Source organism: Natrix helvetica (assembly GCF_964273705.1).
Source record: "Natrix helvetica genome assembly, chromosome: 2".
In the NCBI taxonomy this organism is placed as follows: domain Eukaryota; kingdom Metazoa; phylum Chordata; class Lepidosauria; order Squamata; family Natricidae; genus Natrix; species Natrix helvetica.
In genome coordinates, this window is record NC_138552.1 from 271,155,349 (window position 1) to 271,172,912 (window position 17,564).

General features: G+C 42.1%; 1 protein-coding gene across 5 annotated transcripts in view; it reads right to left on the reverse strand.

The window, feature by feature from the left end:
- SLC5A6 (solute carrier family 5 member 6) overlaps positions 1-16,714 on the reverse strand; it is a 28,373-nt gene extending 11,659 nt beyond the window's left edge. For 2 of the 5 annotated variants that reach the window (XM_081943970.1, XM_081943974.1), the window contains exons 1-8: positions 16,622-16,714; positions 6,312-6,918; positions 2,717-2,782; positions 1,486-1,537; positions 1,169-1,236; positions 848-1,002; positions 548-688; positions 227-356 (exon numbers count right to left, since the gene is read on the reverse strand). In XM_081943970.1, the coding sequence (XP_081800096.1) occupies positions 227-356; positions 548-688; positions 848-1,002; positions 1,169-1,236; positions 1,486-1,537; positions 2,717-2,782; positions 6,312-6,641 (942 nt within the window). In that variant the 5' untranslated portion in view covers positions 6,642-6,918; positions 16,622-16,714. Of the gene's footprint in view, positions 1-226; positions 357-547; positions 689-847; positions 1,003-1,168; positions 1,237-1,485; positions 1,538-2,716; positions 2,783-6,311; positions 6,919-7,019; positions 7,147-16,076; positions 16,254-16,621 lie in introns of those variants that run through there. The other 3 variants (XM_081943971.1, XM_081943972.1, XM_081943973.1) reach the window with 3 other exon arrangements.
- Between the last annotated feature and the right edge of the window lie 850 nt (positions 16,715-17,564).

The following is a 17,564-nucleotide window of genomic DNA, read 5'->3' on the forward strand; positions in this document are numbered from 1 at the left end:
TGAACACATTCCCTTTTCATCATGCATGGATTTCTGCCAGTCTCTGTGAAACAAGACATTTTCTCTTACCTATTAGGCTGGAGGTCCGCATGCACAGGTGTGGATATGGGAATGGAAGGAAGACACCCTTCAGCAAGTGCAGAAAAGGAGGCTTGAGTAAGAGAATAATGTAAGCCTTGTCCCACATGCTAGCTCCAAATTGTGCACATGTAAGAATTTGGTCAACCTGATCAGATGAAGCGTTGAGCTGCTCCTGTGTCAATTGATGGTCTTGGTAGTAGGCAAACATGACTAAGCCAGTGAGGCAGCTGAGGCAGAGCACAATTTGCTGGCAGGGGAACACTGCATAGCAGGACCTAAAGGGAACAAGAAAAGGAGGGACAGTGTTACACTTTTCAACTGTCGGCTTTCTCTTAGCTAAATATATCATCTCCCACTCCAAGTCCTGCTTCCATATTCAGCCAAGTGAAGCATCTACAGAGCTTCTTGAGATACCCAGCACTGCAATTCCCCAACCCTCCCAGTAGCCCACAAGTGTCACACTCACAACACAGCCTGGCGCTCTGAACGGGAGCTTAGATACCGCTGGACCTGAGCCTGGTTTACCCCGTAGAGAGCCAACATCATGAATACGCCCCCAAAAGCCAGAGTCCAAAAGGTGTGTCGTTCAAAAGGGTCAGGATTCAGACTATTGAAGAAAAAAAAGTCAAGGGTCATAGGAACATCAGGCATATGTATGCACATGAACTCAATTGCTTTCAACTAGGGAAGCATACATATGAGTGCTGGGAGGGAGATCTTCAGTTACAAATCTGCAGATAGGAAAGAAAACCCGTCCCTCACTTACTCAATGCCTGATATCATGCCTTTGTCAGAAGCCAGCTTCCAAACACGACCTATGCCGCCAACCTTAATAGTACCCACTACAATCACAGCCACCTGTCCTGCAAACATGACAAATGTCTGGAACACGTCTGTCCAGATCACAGCTTTGAGTCCACCCTACAAAGATAAGGGGAGCAAGATGAAAATAGTGAGAATCTGGAATCCTCACAGCACAGAAGTTGGATCCTCACAGCACAGAAGTTGGATCAAGGACAAATAGCAAGGAGTTGGGGTGATATAAGGGGGAAAACTGTCCCATCCTTTTCTTCAAGAAATTACTCACCAGTGCAGTATAGATGGTACAGACTATGCCTATGGTCAGCACTGAAGCCCAGATGTCAAAATTGGTCACTGCAACCAAGAAAGAACTGTCAGAGAAGGGCCTAATTGCTGAAAGCCTCTTCCCAGCAAGCTAGAAATGTTCCTCATCTGTTCACATTGAGGCCAAACCAGGCTTTTGAGTCAACCAGTGCTAGCTTTCTTTGAGCAGATCTTTGTCCCTATTCATAGCTCAGAGGAACTTCCTACTCTAAATTCCCATTGTGAAAATGGATCATAATGCTCCTCATTGGACCCTCAAGAATGTGGCACTTTACTCACCTGCATTGAGAGCCAAGGCTGGGGCATAGAGGACCACTCCCATGTATATCACCTACGGGGACAAAATCAGTACCAATGTCACTGGACCATAGCTGGCTCTATGACACTCAGGTCAGAGGAAGGTAGAAGGAAAGACAAACAAGGAGACCCATGTCTATTGCCTTCTCCTTCCAATACCTACATACGTTCTTTATTCAAATAATAGTCAAGGTGTATCTTCCCCTGAGATTTAGAGACAGGAGAGGGAAAAACAGACCTCAGGGACCATTAAAATATATTATTATGTAATGCACATTAATGCAACTTTCCCATCAAAAAGTCCTACTTTTTGCTTTCACAAGAGCCATGCAATTATTGAACCATGCATTATATTCCCATGACTGAGAAAGTGACTTGCCCTAGAATTTTAGTGAGATTTCAAGAGTTGCTAAATTATGCTATGTAGGATTTACGATGCAATGTTTACCTACTCAAAATGTCAGATAATGGTTGTCATTTCTTAACAATTATACTTTGAGCATTCTTCAAATGCCATAAAAGAGATTTTAAAAAACCATATGCTGCACTACGGTTACAAGTTAGGAATAGCAATATTAGCAATATTAGACTTATATACCAGCTCATAGTGTTTTACAGCACTCTCTGAGCGGTCTGCAGAGTCAGCCTACTGTCTCCAACAATCTGGGTCTTCATTTTACCAACCTCAGAAGGATGGAAGGATGACTCAACCTTGAGCCGATCAGGATCAAACTCCTGGCTGTGGGCAGAGTTAACCTGCAACACCATATTCTAATCATCACAGCTCTTTTTATTTGCTACTCACCTCTGTTTATTTGTAAAAATAATGAAGGTGGGTTACAAATTAAATAAACCAAGTGACCTTCACAGCAAAGCAGAATTGAATCCACATATCCTCTATATGGTGGACAATTGGTAGAGGATGAGGCCTTGGTACTCCAAAAAGAGTTTGATGAAGCCAAAAATGTCACTAGGAAATAAAGCTTGATACCTGGACTCACAAAATGTGCAGGGGTGTCATTTGAATAGGGTAATGAATTGAATGACTTTGTAAAATGAATTTACAAAGTGAAGAGAGAAATAAGAAATGAGGGGATGAAGGCAAAAGAGCCAAAACACAGACTTAGGCAGGAAATCTAGCACCTAGATCAAAAAAGGAGGAAAATATTGTTCTCATTACCAGAAAAACAATGTAGATGATTTCTGTACTTACCATCTGGAAGATGAAGGTAGCAGTGCCACATAGTCTCACCACCTTGTTGAAACGCAGCTCCAGATACTGGGAGGGCAAACAGAACATGGAAAATGGTGGGGTTGTGGAAAGACAAGTAGATGCAACCCTAATAAACTTTTCTAGGTCAAGACTTTGGCTCCGTGGAAAACAAGGACCAAAACACAGGTGCTCATCAGTGGTCAAACGCCTAAACTTCACAGGGGAGAGGGACCTATATCTCCTGACATTTCTCCTAGCCCAGTGATGGCGAACCTATGGCACGCATGCCACAGGTGGCACGCGGAGCCATTTGTCAGGGCACGCAAGGCGCTGCCCTGTCAGCTGGCCAGCGCGCATGCGCATGCTGGCCAGCTGAGTTCACCTTTTTAAAAGCCATTTTTCGCCCTCCCCAGGCTCCAGAAGCTTTATAGGAGCCTGGGGAGGGCGAAAAGAGCCTCCCCCGCCCTCCCAGAGGGCCTCCGGAGGCCTCAGGGACCATCCGGAGGCTTCCCTGAAGCCTTCGGAGCGCTTAAAATGACCCTCTGAGTGACTTCTGGACTTCCGGTTTGCTCGGAGGGTCGTTTTAAGCGTTCCGAAGGCTTCAGGGAAGCCTCCGGACGGTCCCTGAAGCCTCCGGAGGGCCTCCGGGGGGGGTAGGCTCTTTTCGCCCTCCCCAGGCTCCTATAAAGCCTCTGGAGCCTGGGGAGGGCGAAAAAACCATGTAAAAATGGGGGATCACTCATTGTGCGCGCATGTGCACTGGGGGGTCGCGCCTTGCATTATGGGTGCGGCACGCCAGCACACGACCCCCCTGCGCTCCTCCCACTGGTGGCACGTGAGCCAAAAAAGGTTCGCCATCGGTGTCCTAGCCCATGCTAAAATGTTGCCATTTGGTGCAACTGCTATTGCCCCACATTTGCCTTCCAACCCAAATTACAGTTGCTTCTTGTGATTTTTCCCTACCTTAGAGGGAAAGAGAGATGGGATAGAATAATAGGATGAGCTGCAAGGGTATCTATATTTGGATTGGTTTGTGAGGATGGGAAGGGGAGTAAGTTTATCTTTAGACATACAACCCATCCTTCCCCAGGCTGAATTTTATTTTCAGTCTAAAAACAATGCTTTCAACCAGGTTTTCAATTATTTTAAGCATTTTCTGCTATTATGGTCTCCAAAGCACATGGAAAAGTGCAAAAGCTGTGCAATTTAAAAGCTATGTGCAAATTAATTTATATCCTGTTTGGGGAAAATTAAATTAGTGGTGTTCAACTTAGAACAGTTTGCAAGGAAAAGACTAGAACTGAAAGCTTTTTACACTGCTGCTTTTACACTATCTATAATTTTCCATTTTTCCCTTTTGTACATTGTCCAGAGTCACCCACTGTGCGAGGCAGTTTAATACATCATTTTATCAGGTACATTTTTGATTACCGGTATCTGTCATCAAGCCATTGTTGATTCTTATTAACCATACAGATAGACCTTCAAATAATTAATCAAATAACTTCCTACAAGCCTGTTCAGATCAAGAGGTCAAACAGAAAAATGTGCAAACATTGGGTCCAAAGAGAAGTTCTTAAATAATAAACTAAACCCCAAACCTGTCCATATTTGTTTTCTTTTTCCTTTTGAGCTACTTTGACAATAGGGATAAAGAAAACTCCATTGCAAATAGGGAATCTGCAGTATTTAGCCTGGAACCTGCTATTCCCTAGGAAAACTGCTGCTTTTCTTGGTTAAAGAACCCAGTTGTGTTTCTGTAATATCAGGCAACGTAACATCCCAGGTAGCAATCTTCAAACTTGTAGGATCTACTTTTTTAAAAAAAAAGAAGAATACTGAGTTCCGCCTGCCAAAAACCACAGCTGGATACAAGATAATGGCTCAGGGAACAGAGCCTCACACTTAATGAATTTCAGGAGTCATGTATAAAGATGAGCAGGATTCTCAAGCACAAGTCTAATGGTCTAATTCTAATACAAAAGTCCCAAAATGATTGTAACCATTTTAAAAGCAACCAACTTGTATATTCTTATTCTCATTGATAATTATGGCAAATATATTATAGGTATAATTCTAGGAAGAAACAAATTGTCACGATTTTTAAGAATCAAGTCCCATTTTATAGCGTGGCAGCTTTCACATGTAATTTGGCTATAAAACAGAATAAATTATGGCCCCTATTTTGCTACTTGCATTTTTACATGCTTTCGAACTGCTATGTTGGCAGAAACTAGGACAAGTAATGGGAGCTCACTCTGTTACGCGGCACTAGGGATTTGAACTGCCGACCTTTCTGATCAACAAGCTCAGAGTCTTAGTCACTGAGCCACCATGTTCCTTATGAAATAAAGGTTAGTATAGTCCATTTTGGACATCCAATCTCTTCTGCCAAGGTAAGGGTAGAACATTTTGTGTTAGAATATTTTGTCCACCTCTAAAACATGGTTATGCTTACTATTTATGCATTTCCTTCAATTTTTATAGCCATCCATCTTACGTAGATGACGTTGGGCAACTCACAAGTTAAAATAACAGGCTCATATAAATAAAAACAATCAACCAAAAAACTAAAATTGCAGAAAATGCCACCCTACAATGTATGGACAATGCCACCATCTTGCAGGCTGTCCACATCCATTGGATCCCCAGGTCTGATGGCACTACCAGGTCCTTCAGGGGATTTCTAAATGCTATCCCAGCAAAAGGATTTGAGTTAGAGCAAAGATGAGCAACTGTGAGCAGTACACAGTACCTATCAACAGAATTGCACCCCATATTCCATTTTATAGTCCAAACCTCCACAGATGTATCCTTACTCTGTTTTAATGAGTTCATAACAGTAAATGTTGGCAACTAAGCCACAAGCATTGGCTGTCCTTTAAACACTTTCACTCTAGGAGAAAACACAGAAAAAAGCTATGGATGACCCTAATCCACTATGCTGGTACTGTTTCCCTGAAAATAAGACCTCCCTGGATAATAAACCGAATTGGGCTTTTGAGCGCATGCACTAAAATAGGTCCTCCCCAGAAAATAAGCCCTCCCCAAAAATATTTAAACACATGCGCAGCTGGCACCCACCATCCTCTGGTTGTTTGCTGCGTAAGTAACACGAGGTGAGGAGACAAGGCCAGAGGGGGGGGGAAGGGGGGGAACACGGCCCATGCAACCCACACGCCCTTACCTAATGGCTGCTCCCGCGACCCTAGCCACCTCGCCCCTTCTGTCATGCTAATGGCCACCACAAAAAGAGTGGCAGGCCCAGCAACACGCAACACAGCAGCAGCCATGAAGTGACCACACTCGCCTCCTCCTGCACCTCAAAAATAATAAGACCTCCCTGAAAATAAGGCCAAGCGCTTATTTCAGGGGTCAAAAGAAAATAAGGTCCTGTCTTATTTTCAGGGAAACACAGTATTATTTTTATGCATTTAACTGATATGTTACCTTTTCAAACATTTTTCTCCCTGAGGCAGCTTACAATACTCTGAAAATACTATTTATTTCTGTAAAGCTAAAAAATACAATATATTAAACATGCTGGTGCCAATTATCATATTCTATGTCCATAGAATCCACGCCCAACACTTACCTCGTATGTACTGGTAAGTCGCAGACGATAGAAGATTGGGATGAAGATATGAGCTGGGATAAGAAGCCCCAGAAAATAGGAGCAACCAAGGAACCAGTATTGAGTCCCAAAGCGATAGATTTCAGCGGGGACGCCAAGAATGGCCACAGCTGACTGGAAAGTGGCAAGTAATGAAAAAGCCAGAGGTAAGAAGGTCATGCTACGATTGGCCAGTAGAAATTCTTGGACAGTGCGCTGCTTCCCACCGCTCAGTGCATAGAAGAGTCCTATCCCTGCAGAGAAGACTAGCAGCAGCACAAAAATAGCGTAATCTGCCACGGTAAACCTCATTGTTGGTGTGGTACAATTGCTGACACCTTTGAAAAAGTAGCGGCTGGTGGAAATCGTGTGAGAGTCTAGCTGTTGGAGAGTCCAGCTTGTTAAGAACTCTTGTTCATAACGTAGAAGCACCCATCATGGGTAGAATGGCTAAGCTGAATTCTGCTAGAGCACCAGGCTCTGTTTTGTCCACCGCTGGAAATGCAGACAGCAGCCCATCCCCAAAGTGCCAAGCAAGTACTTTACATCCAGGATCCTGTTGAGGCTGGCATGATCAAGAATAGCCAATCTGGAGGAAAGAGAAGAAAATGCAAGTGAACAGAATGCCAGAGCATACAATGTCCAAGGAGACATTCACTTCAAATTCCAACAAAAGATCAGCTTACGCACTTATTCTGACCTTCATTCAGTCACCTCAGAGTCTCAAGGCCCAGGACTGAGCAAGGAAAGGTTTTCTTGACCCAGCAAGAGTTGGCAGGCTTCCAAGCAGGGTAAATGCTGGCAATCAGCCGTAACCCTTTAAAGGGGAAAAAAAACGTTTTTGGCCTTTTGCACAAAGGTCCATCCATCTCCCAACAGCAGAGGCAGGGTGGGGTTGACAACTTGCACACCAGGAGTGAAGGCGTCAGAGCAAAGTACGCAATCTGGGCAAGCCAAAAACAGCAGTCATGGGAGTCAGCAGGAGATACATTCAACACATTTTTCCTAATAAAATATGCCAGTACACACTCAAAAGGCAGCCAACTATGACACTAGCAACCCAGATTCTGAAATAAAGATCCAGCAGAGCAATTAATAGACAACTGGTATATTTGGTGTACCATGCAGTTGCACATGTGAGGTAACTATCTTGAGATTATAAACCTATCAAATTGAGGATCCCTGCCTTATAATGTTTTTCTCTCTTTCTCTCTCTTTCTTTCTCTTTTTTCCTTTCTTTCTTTCCTTCTTTCTTTTCCTTCCTTCTCTTTTTTCTTTCCTTCCTTCCTTTTTTTCTTTCCTTCTTTTCTTTTCCTTTCTTTTTTTCTTTTTCTCCCTCTCTCTCACACACACTCACAATTCTCAAGCCTCATTCACACAAAGGAAACAGAAAGTCTCCCCCTGAACTATAGCACTTTGAAAGGCATATTTGAGTTTGCATTACAGAATATTCTTTCTTACAATGAGTTCCCCCCTCCATTAGAAAAAGGAGCTACTGGTATGAAGGATAAACTAGGACTTCTACTACTGACAGATTAACTTCCTTTATGCAGAGCTTGGCTGTGGTCATCTAGAAATGGAGGAAGTTATATTATATATCCTTTATTCAGAAGACCAAATAATTATAAACAATTAAAACAGGTTCCGCAGGGGGGGAGGAGCCGAAGTCACGACGAGACGACGTGCGATCTCAATGCTCTGAGATCGCAGTCGATACTTTTGCCGCTGGGTCCCGCAGAGACGGTGAACAGGAAGAATACGTCTTGCTGATCTCAGGGACATCACAAAGCCCCTGATTGATCCAAGAGAAGTTCTTCAAGCCGGTGACAAAAAATCCAGCCATTTGGCTGATGAAGTCGGGGCGGCTCCAAAACAGAAGGATATGGAAAGAGAAAGTGTTTCCAGCTGGTGAGGAATTTTTACTGTTTTAAAAGTGACTGCCTATAAAAAACTTAAAATTAATTTAAATTGGAGAACAGAAGAAATAACCAGCGGAATTAAATTTGGAATGGTTTTGGACAGTGGGTTATCTTACTTTTTAAACGCTACCTTCACGGATGGAATTTATGCAAGCCTTTGAAAACGAATGGATTAAGTTTTCTTCTTTTTTTTTCTTTTACTATTCTTTGTAACCTATGGACTAAAACTCTCCTCTTTCATTACTGTGGGTGTTTTTCTAACTCATTTAAGAATCGGATTTTTTTAAACTTGAAATACAAAAAAGATACAAAAAGAAACAAAGAAAATTGCAACATTGCAACAATAACACTGCTACTCAGAGGCTGGAGGTTTGTGTATTGGAAACGAAACACTTTTTTTTTCACTGATTATCCTGGCTTGGCACTTCAAGGTCTCACTGCTTGTTTATAGAGAGTGATAAGAAGAAAAGCACACAGATGTTCCTTTGAAGTATATGTTTAACCAGAGAAAGGTGAAAATGAAATGTTATTGTGAATCTATGCTTAATCCTGTTAAAACCTTCTAAGCTAGAGCAGCAATGTTTGTTAGCTGGAGATAATGGCACAATTTCAACAGCAGAAAGAAGTTTTAAGTCTACAAAAGATATTCTCAGAAATATAGAAATTATCAGAGACACGTGAGATGATAGAGAAGAAGTTGGAAGACAGTGCATCTAACAGCAAAATATGATGAAGAAGTTGAAGATGTTTATCAAATGGAAAAAGTGGCAGTTAAAATCCTAAAAATCGAAGAGGAAAATGAATATAAAGAAATTAAAATTGCTGATATTTATGGTGATTGGTTTGTCTCTGAAAAGGGAAAGAGTGGAATACTGAAAGAGGAATTAAATGGAGGGGAAATCTACCCCAGATGGCAAGATACAGAAGAAGAGAAAACAAAAGAATTTATGGATTTAAAGAGAGAAATTTTATTAGCAATATCATTGATAACACTACCGACAATCAAAGATAAGCTGTTTAAGGAAACAGAAGAAGGGCATCAAAATTACATGAGAGATTTTATAAGCAAAGAGTTGCTAAGAGGAGTCCATACAAAGTTGATTAAGGAGATGATTAGAGGACTGACACCACAAATGGCAGAAGATATGAGACTGTTTTGCTACTGGAAAGATACAGGTTGATAGATGGAAGAGTATAATTTAAAACTAATTAAACTTAGTGAAATGTGTTAACAATATATAGTTAAATAAATAATTGATAATGATAATAATGTATACAATGTGTAGTGTTATGATAAGTAATAATTGGATATGAATATTGAATGGTACCCATGAAAGGAAGATTAGAAATCCTTTTGGATTATATATAAAAGTTAATAAAAAAGAATTAAGTTAGATTCAGTTAAGTCTTGATTATTAGAGGGAAAAATGATATAATACAGGATATAGTCAAATAAAGGAGGGATAATGATAACAACGTATATATATGTATGGGCAAAACATAAGGAACCTTCTGATCGACAAGCTCAGTGTCTTAGCTACTGAGGTACTGTGTCCCTATCAATCATTATGAATTAGTATTAAATTATGGGAGCCTCCATCTTCTGTCTGTATAGACGTGACATACAATTACCACTTCATCTGTTTAAGTTCCAGAGAAAGAGATGTCAAAAACCTTTTATATGCATACTGTATGACAAAAGAATATGGACTCTTTTTATAACCACAAGAAAATGTATCTTATGGGTAAAAAATTACAAAAATGTAATTGCCCTGTTTGAAAAGCCTTCTGACAATTTGTCTCTAGCTTTTATCACTGAGGGATTGACCTCAGAGGCGTGCAAAACATTTCATCACCCATCATTCCAATTTCAAAACTGATAAGCAGAGTGCTGTAATTTGGAGCCCACAAAATACTTTCCTTGGAAAAGAGAAGATATGGCAATTAATGCTGTGAAATTACTCTGATGGAGAAAGATGAAAAGGCCTTCAGATGGCTCAGTGTTTACAACAAGCAGGAAAAAATGAACATTCTTCCATACGGCTTCTTCTATGAATCCCATCACAAAAACCATTTTTTGAATTATTCTGTGAATCCAGATAGTTGAAGATGATTTTCTGAAGCCATTCTCCAAAGCCTATTCTTCAGTCAACTTTCACCTGATAGTTCATTAAACTTTTAAATATGGAAGAGATTTCCGTCTCATGAAAGAAAAGGAATGTCTGGAATTTTTTTTTAAAAGCCTCCAGCAGAATCACAACAGAAAAACTGTGAGGGAATATAGTCTGGATTCCCAGGAGGGAGGGGCTGCTTTCCAGAGGGCAAAGAGGCAGCGTTGGCAGAAAGAGAGTTAAAACAGTTTCCCTCTAGCTCGGTGATGATGAATCTATGGCACACGTGCCATAAATGACACGCAGAGCCATATCGGTGGGCACGCGAGCTCAGCTGATTTTCAGACCTTCTGGGCCCATCAGAAGTCGGGAAACAAGCTGTTTTTGGCCTTCGGGGGTGGTGGAGAGAGGGACTTTTCACCCTCCCCAGGCTCCTAGGAAGGCTCTGTAGCCTGGGGAGAGCGAAAAATGGACCTTCTGGTCTGACCAGAAATCAGAAAACAGGCCGTTTCTGGCCTCCAATGGGCCTCGGGATGGGTGGGTGATGGAAGGCCGTTTTCGCCCTCCCCAGGCTCCAGACCCTTTCCACCATGCCATTGCATGCCAAAAGTGGGGAAAGCGCATAAAAGTATGGGTGTGGGCATGCACATGCATGACCCCCCCACTCTCCCCCCGCTTTTGGCACGCGATGGCAAAAAGGTTAGCCATCACTGCTCTAGCTCTTCCCAAAGTATATCTGTAGTCATGCAGAATTGCTTTAATCTGGCAAAATTCTGTCTATAGGTGAAGAACAATAAAAGAAACTATTCTGAAGTAACTCCACATGTCATTTTTGCTCTTGGGGCCCAAGGAAAAAAAAAACAGGCAACTTTCTCTCAGCCATTAGCAATCCCCTCAGCATCAGTGAAGAAATACACAGTCAAGTAGAACCCATGCAAGAAACCCTTGAGATGCTGAGGAATGACATGCAACATTATTGAGACAGAAGCATGGCCTGTTCTAGGCTTCGACAACAGCTGCTGAAGGAAACTAGATTGATAAAAGAGACAGGAAAAAATGACTTTGAGGCAGTAAAAGTGTAAAGCAAAGATAGGAGAGCCTGAAATATAGGGCTTCACCTACAACCCAAATTTCCTTCTCAGATAATGTGAGAAAGGCCAGGAGAAACAAGAGCTCGGTGTGAACGGAATACAGGTAGTCCTTGACTTACAACCACAATGGAGCCCCAAATATATGTTGTTAAATGAGCTTTGCACCATTTTACGACCTTTCTTGCCACAATTGTTAACTGAATCCCTGCAGTTGTTAAGTTAGTGACACAGTTGTTAAGTGAATCTGACTTCCCTACTGACTTCGCTTGTCCGAAGGTGATCACATGACTCCTGGACACAGCAACCGTCATAAATACGAACCAGCTGCCAAATATCGAAATTTTGATCACGGGGAATGCTGCAACAGGGTGAAAACCCTTCGTAAGTCACTTTTTTCAGTGCCGTTGTAACTTTGAATAGTCACTAAACCAACAGTTGTAAGTCACGGACTACCTGTAATGGCTGCTGTGGTCTGACTGCAGTATATGTAAGGACACCACACAGAATTTTCCAGCCCATTTATTGTTCTACCAGTATCTCTATCTCTGGCAGTGACGTGCGGTGAGGTTTATGACTGGTGAGGCTGGTGACGTCATCAAACCGCATGGTTGCTCTGATTGCACAGGTGCAGCCCAAACGGAGAAGTTTCTCTTCTCAGAAATGTCAGAAAGGGGCAGGCAGGCTGCAGCAGCTCCACTGAGAAGACATTTCTGAGAAGAGAAACTTCTCCTTTCTCCTCCTTCCCCCCACCCCCCTTCTAGCACTGTTGATGTTACCTAGGCATTTTTTGCATCGAGCGAGCCCGGGATCCTTGCAAGGGGAATGGGACAACGTGTGCAGGTGGCTCCTCAGCGCACAGCCTCAGATTAGCACAGCTGTGATCCCCTTCCCCTGCACACGTGGTCCCATTCCCCTCCTTCCTAAGCCAACATGAAGGGGACCACGGCTGCGCTGATCTGAGGCTGGCATTGAGGAGCCGCCTGCAGACGTGGTCCCATTCCCCTTGCAAGGATCCCGGGCTCGCCCGATGCAAAAAATGGTGAGATTGGCACCCTTGGGGCTGCTGCTGAGATGTCCAGGGAGGCTAAACCAAGCCGCGCGCCTCTCCCAGCCACTTTCGGGGCTTCCCGGAGTTTTTTTTTTTTTTTTTCATGATGAGAGCGGTGAGGCTCCGCCTCCCCTGCCTCCCCTGACTGCATGTCACTGATCTCTAGAAAACAATCTTGCCAAGTGTGAATGTTAAGAGTTAAAGTGAATTGATTGCAGAACTAATAGATACCATTCAGTGGTGGGTTCCAGATCCCATTGCAACCGGTATGGTTGCAACAAGGCCCGGCGTCCTCCACATGAACACGCATGGCACGCGCGCACATGCTCAGTGCACACATGCATCTTACCATCCAGCGATGCCTCCGTCAGCCTTCGCGATGCTCCAGCTGCTCGGCAGAGCATCGCACAGGCACTGTACGCACCATGTGCGTACGCATAATCGCCGAAGGGTTTAAAGACAGGTAAGGAGCGTGGGTGGGCCCTCCGAAGCATCATACCGGAAAGGTACCCAGTGCTCCGGGCAGGCTCTGGTATGCCCATACCAGGGCGTACCGCCTGCAACCCACCACTGATACCATCCTATCCTTTGTGGAAAACCACGAACAGTGGCTCCTCTGCCTAACCCTGAAGCCTCCCCATAAGCAATGACAAAATGAAGGAAAACATAACCAATATAGTTAATATTTATGTAGCCTGTTCTTCTGGCATTTTAGAATATCAACCAAGTGTTAACAGCTTACGGAATCTTGTTATGTTGGCCTTTGGGTACATTCTCATCTAGGGATGATTAATAATTGTTAAGTAAACTGAGATAGGCCTGACCCAACAGGCATACAATGTATAATGACAAATGGTGGTAAAAAGAAAATAGAAGCATAATATGCTAGTAATAGAGAAAAATCCAAGTAAATGGAAACGGCTTAGTAGCTTGAAAAATCCAAATTGCCTCAAGTGATCTAGCAATTCAAGTTTAGCCAAATATAGGCTCCCTTGGAAATTAATGAAGAGTCAGAAAGACTGCAGAAAAATATATTTATTCTGTAAAGGGCTTTACTTTGTGCAATCATCAAAAGCTCTTAAATGAGCAAGACCTTTTAAGAAGACAAAAAGAATTTACACAACTGATTTATCTTCTCTTTATATGAAAGTATCAGATGCGGCAAACAAAATTGGGGAGGGAAAATATCATGAAGGAAAGTATTCTAAACAGAGAAGAACAAGTCTGAAAAATAAGCAGGATCAGTAGCTAATTCTGGCAAGGGATATTGAACGCATAGTTAGTGGGATTAAGGCAATTGCAAAATGGGCAGTGGCTTGTTAAGGCTTGCCAACCAAAAACTGAAGGTTTGAGGATCAAGGAGAAAGCACCAAGGAAGGATCCTACAAAGAATACAGTCATAGAGTGGAAGGGACATCAGAAATCTTCTAGTCCAAAACCCTGCTCAAAGGATGAGACTTAATACCATCCTGGTCAAATGGTTGTCCAATATTTTTGAAAAGCTTCAATGATGGAGCCTAGTGGTGCAGTGGTTAGAATGCAGTATTGCAGGCTAATTCTGCTGACTGTCAGGAGTTCAGCAGTTTAATTCTCACCGGCTCAAAGTTGACCCAGCCTTCCATCCTTCTGAGATAAGTAAAATGAGGACCCAGATTGTTGGGGGCAATATGCTGACTCTGTAAACCCCTTAGAGAGGGCTGTAAAAAATGGTGAAGTGATATATAAGTCTAAGTGCTATTGCTATCACTACTCTGGAAGGCAAGCTATTCCATTGATTAATTGTTCTGTCATAAAATTTCTCCTTACTTCTAGGCTGGATCTCTCTTTAACAAGTTTCCAGCCATTACTTCTTGTCCTGCCTTCTGGTACTATGGAGAATAAGTCAATCCCCTTTTCCTAGTGGCAACCCCTCAAGTACAAGTTCAATCTCGCTACTCTAAATAAGTTCCTTCAAGAAATTCCTAGATCATTTTGCTCTCTACTAAATTACAGATTATTAGATGGAGAACTGGCCTTCTTCCAAAGACAGCAGGTGGCCAGATACATAGCCAAATTGTTTACCTGCAGTTGAGGAAGAATTTCAAGGCAGATGCGCCAGACCGGCCCTCTCAGTAGACTCTTCAACCAAGAAAACCCAACTTTTAATCTCACAGCCATACATACTATTTTAGGTTGATAATGCCAAACCTCTGTCCAGTCACACCGCTATAAGTCCACTACGCTAGCAATAACCACATCCTTTTTTAATGTCACATAGTCTTCAATATTATATTAATTGCCTTGACACACATCAAGTACTTAATCAAATTAAGGTCATAGTTTAGTTTCACCAAGTCTAAAGTTAACACAGGGCAAAAATAGAACTTTGACTGGAGTCAAGCTGCAAATTCTCAGTCAAGGGCACTCTGCATAAAACTTTCCGTCTACACTGAACATGTCAACAAATTAGGGCATGAGATATGTTGGCTTTCTTCCTCTTGAGAAAACTCTCTCATTTGCTGACTTAGATAAGAGTCTCCTGTCTCAGAGATTCACTCTCACAATTGACCTTTGACCAGGAAGCCTCATCTTGTAAGCTCCAAATCACATATAAAGGGGATAGTAACTCATTGGGGAGGATACCAAAGCTCCCTCTTGTTTGTCAAAATTAGGCTACAAGTCTAGTCACCAAATCAAAATCTGGCTCAGCTATATCTCAAGATTTGCAAGATTTCATATCAGATGCAATAATTCCAGGCTGATTGCTGGAAGCATTAACAACGAAACTAAAGGTTAAATATTTTGGACACACAATGTGAAGTTTGGGATCAGGGGAGATGATCATTTCAGAAAAATAACATAAATTGTCAGAGATAAGTAGCTAGATCTTATTGATAGCACAAACATGAGCTTACAAGAACTAAAAGAAGCAATTACTAACAGGCAATTCTAACAAACTGAAGTTGATCCAGTTACAAAGAGTCACACACAATTGAAAACAAACATCGTAGAGCTTCTCCTCTTTAGAGTTTGAAAGAAACTTGGCTAGTGAAACCTGAATCTCAATTAACGTTTCCCCTACAAGTCCACTAGATGATCTTGGTTTACTGTATATCCTTCTCTAAAATTAAATTACTTTAGAGATATTGCAAGAAATGTATGTCAAGACTTTCAGGAGAAAGTCTTGAATGAGGTTCAGAGCACTTTGGTCAAAAACTCTCTAATAACTTCAGGAGCAGGCTGTGACCTTAGCAAATGTAGCATTCTCCTTCTGTCCTCATCTCAAAATAAATTACACCTGTTGACACAATTACAGGGACAAATAGGTTACAGATGTAGCAGAGACAATCGGAGCTAATCAGAATATGCCTAATAGTAAATGTATTTTATATGTGTCTTCCCACGGCTCTACCTGCGCCAGGAAGCAAAAGGTAGGGGAGGGAGTTACCTAGATTCCCTGCTCGTGAGAAACGATCAAAGAAAAACAGCCCTAACCACGTGTAGCATCTTTGCCTCTAATCAGGGAAGTGGCGCGGAAAGCTTTTTGCTCTAACACTAGAAAAGCAGCTTCTGCCCGGGGAGGTGTTCCTCCTACTTACCACGAGGCCAGCAGATGGATGAGAGTTAACTGCAGCTAATCTCTCCGCAGTTCGGCGGTGTACCCACGTGCAGCTCTGCTGCCCGGGTCTCACCGCTGGGTTGACATTCCCAAGGACAAGCACCGCCCACTTCGCGCATCAGGATGACATCAAGTCGCTCGTGCCGCCTACCGCCATGTTAATATCTGGCATCGGCTGCGTTCCTATTGCAGGCACGCCAATTAGAAGATCATTAGCCTCATAGGGTTCAGGCCGGCGTGTTACGAAAACCCAACCAGCGCTGTTGCTTTATAGTTGCATGAACCGTGTACACTCAATGAATGTGTTAATTCCTAAACTGTTAAGTTAACCATGGACAAACGTATCCTGAAACGCAAACAAACACAGATTGCTTAACCTGTTTGCTAAATGAGCACAATTTTTACATAAGCAAAATACGCTGAAACGCCAACGAAGCAAATGAGAGGAGTTTGCGAAACACACCAAGCCATAACCAAATTTAACAGTAACCATTTAAGAAACCTGATTCAGCACATTGTGCAAACCTTAACGAAGTCTTTCAGCCCAACAGGTTCTCAGGGTGAGGCAGGGTCGGTCTCAGCCAAGTACAGTGAAATACCTCAGCTGACATATTTATACCACACCTTTCAAGTTATAAAACGTTCAGGTTAATGACCATTTACAGCAGTGAGCAATCAGATATTGCTCAGTGAGATATCTAGATTTGCTAATTCACATTACTGAACCATGTCAGATTTCCAAAAACAGCTGGAAACTTAAATACAATTGGTTCACTCATTATCTAGACCAGTGTTTATCAAACTTAACAATTTTAAGATGTGTGGACTTTCTTTAGCGAGGCTATGGAGTTACTAGGAACATAAAATTGATAATTGCTTTTCAATTCTGCGAGGAAAAGGACTGCCCTTGGGGAGACAGTTTTTTAATAACTTCATTCTCTAAAATGAATTCCCTGCCTCTTATTCTGGGCATGATGTTGGCTTTGGGTCTTCATACAGAGTATCCACGCTCATGACATTCTAACAGAGGTCCTTGTGAAACTCAAGGTTTGACTTTTACTTTCTTTCTGCATATATACACAAAAGAATGGGTAGCTTGCTAATATAAGCTAAATAGACACTATTTAGCTGATATTACAACTAACTGCTGAGTGGCTTGTGGAAACTGATATTTTTTTCCTACTCGTTTATAAAGACAAGATATTTAGCTCCTAACCCAAAATACAGTCTGTTTCATTCCAAGTAGTACCAAAAAAACCACCCCTCCCCCAGAATTGTCCATACAGATATTTCAACAATACATTGTTGACCCTAAAAACAGAATGGTTTGTAGGAGTTCATTAGCACTGTATAACTTCACTATTAATAAGGAATCACAATCTTATTAAGGCCTTTTACATCCTTAGAAAATTGGAAATAAAATCTGGACTTGGACTGTACTCTTATTGTGTCTATAAGAAGTCACAAC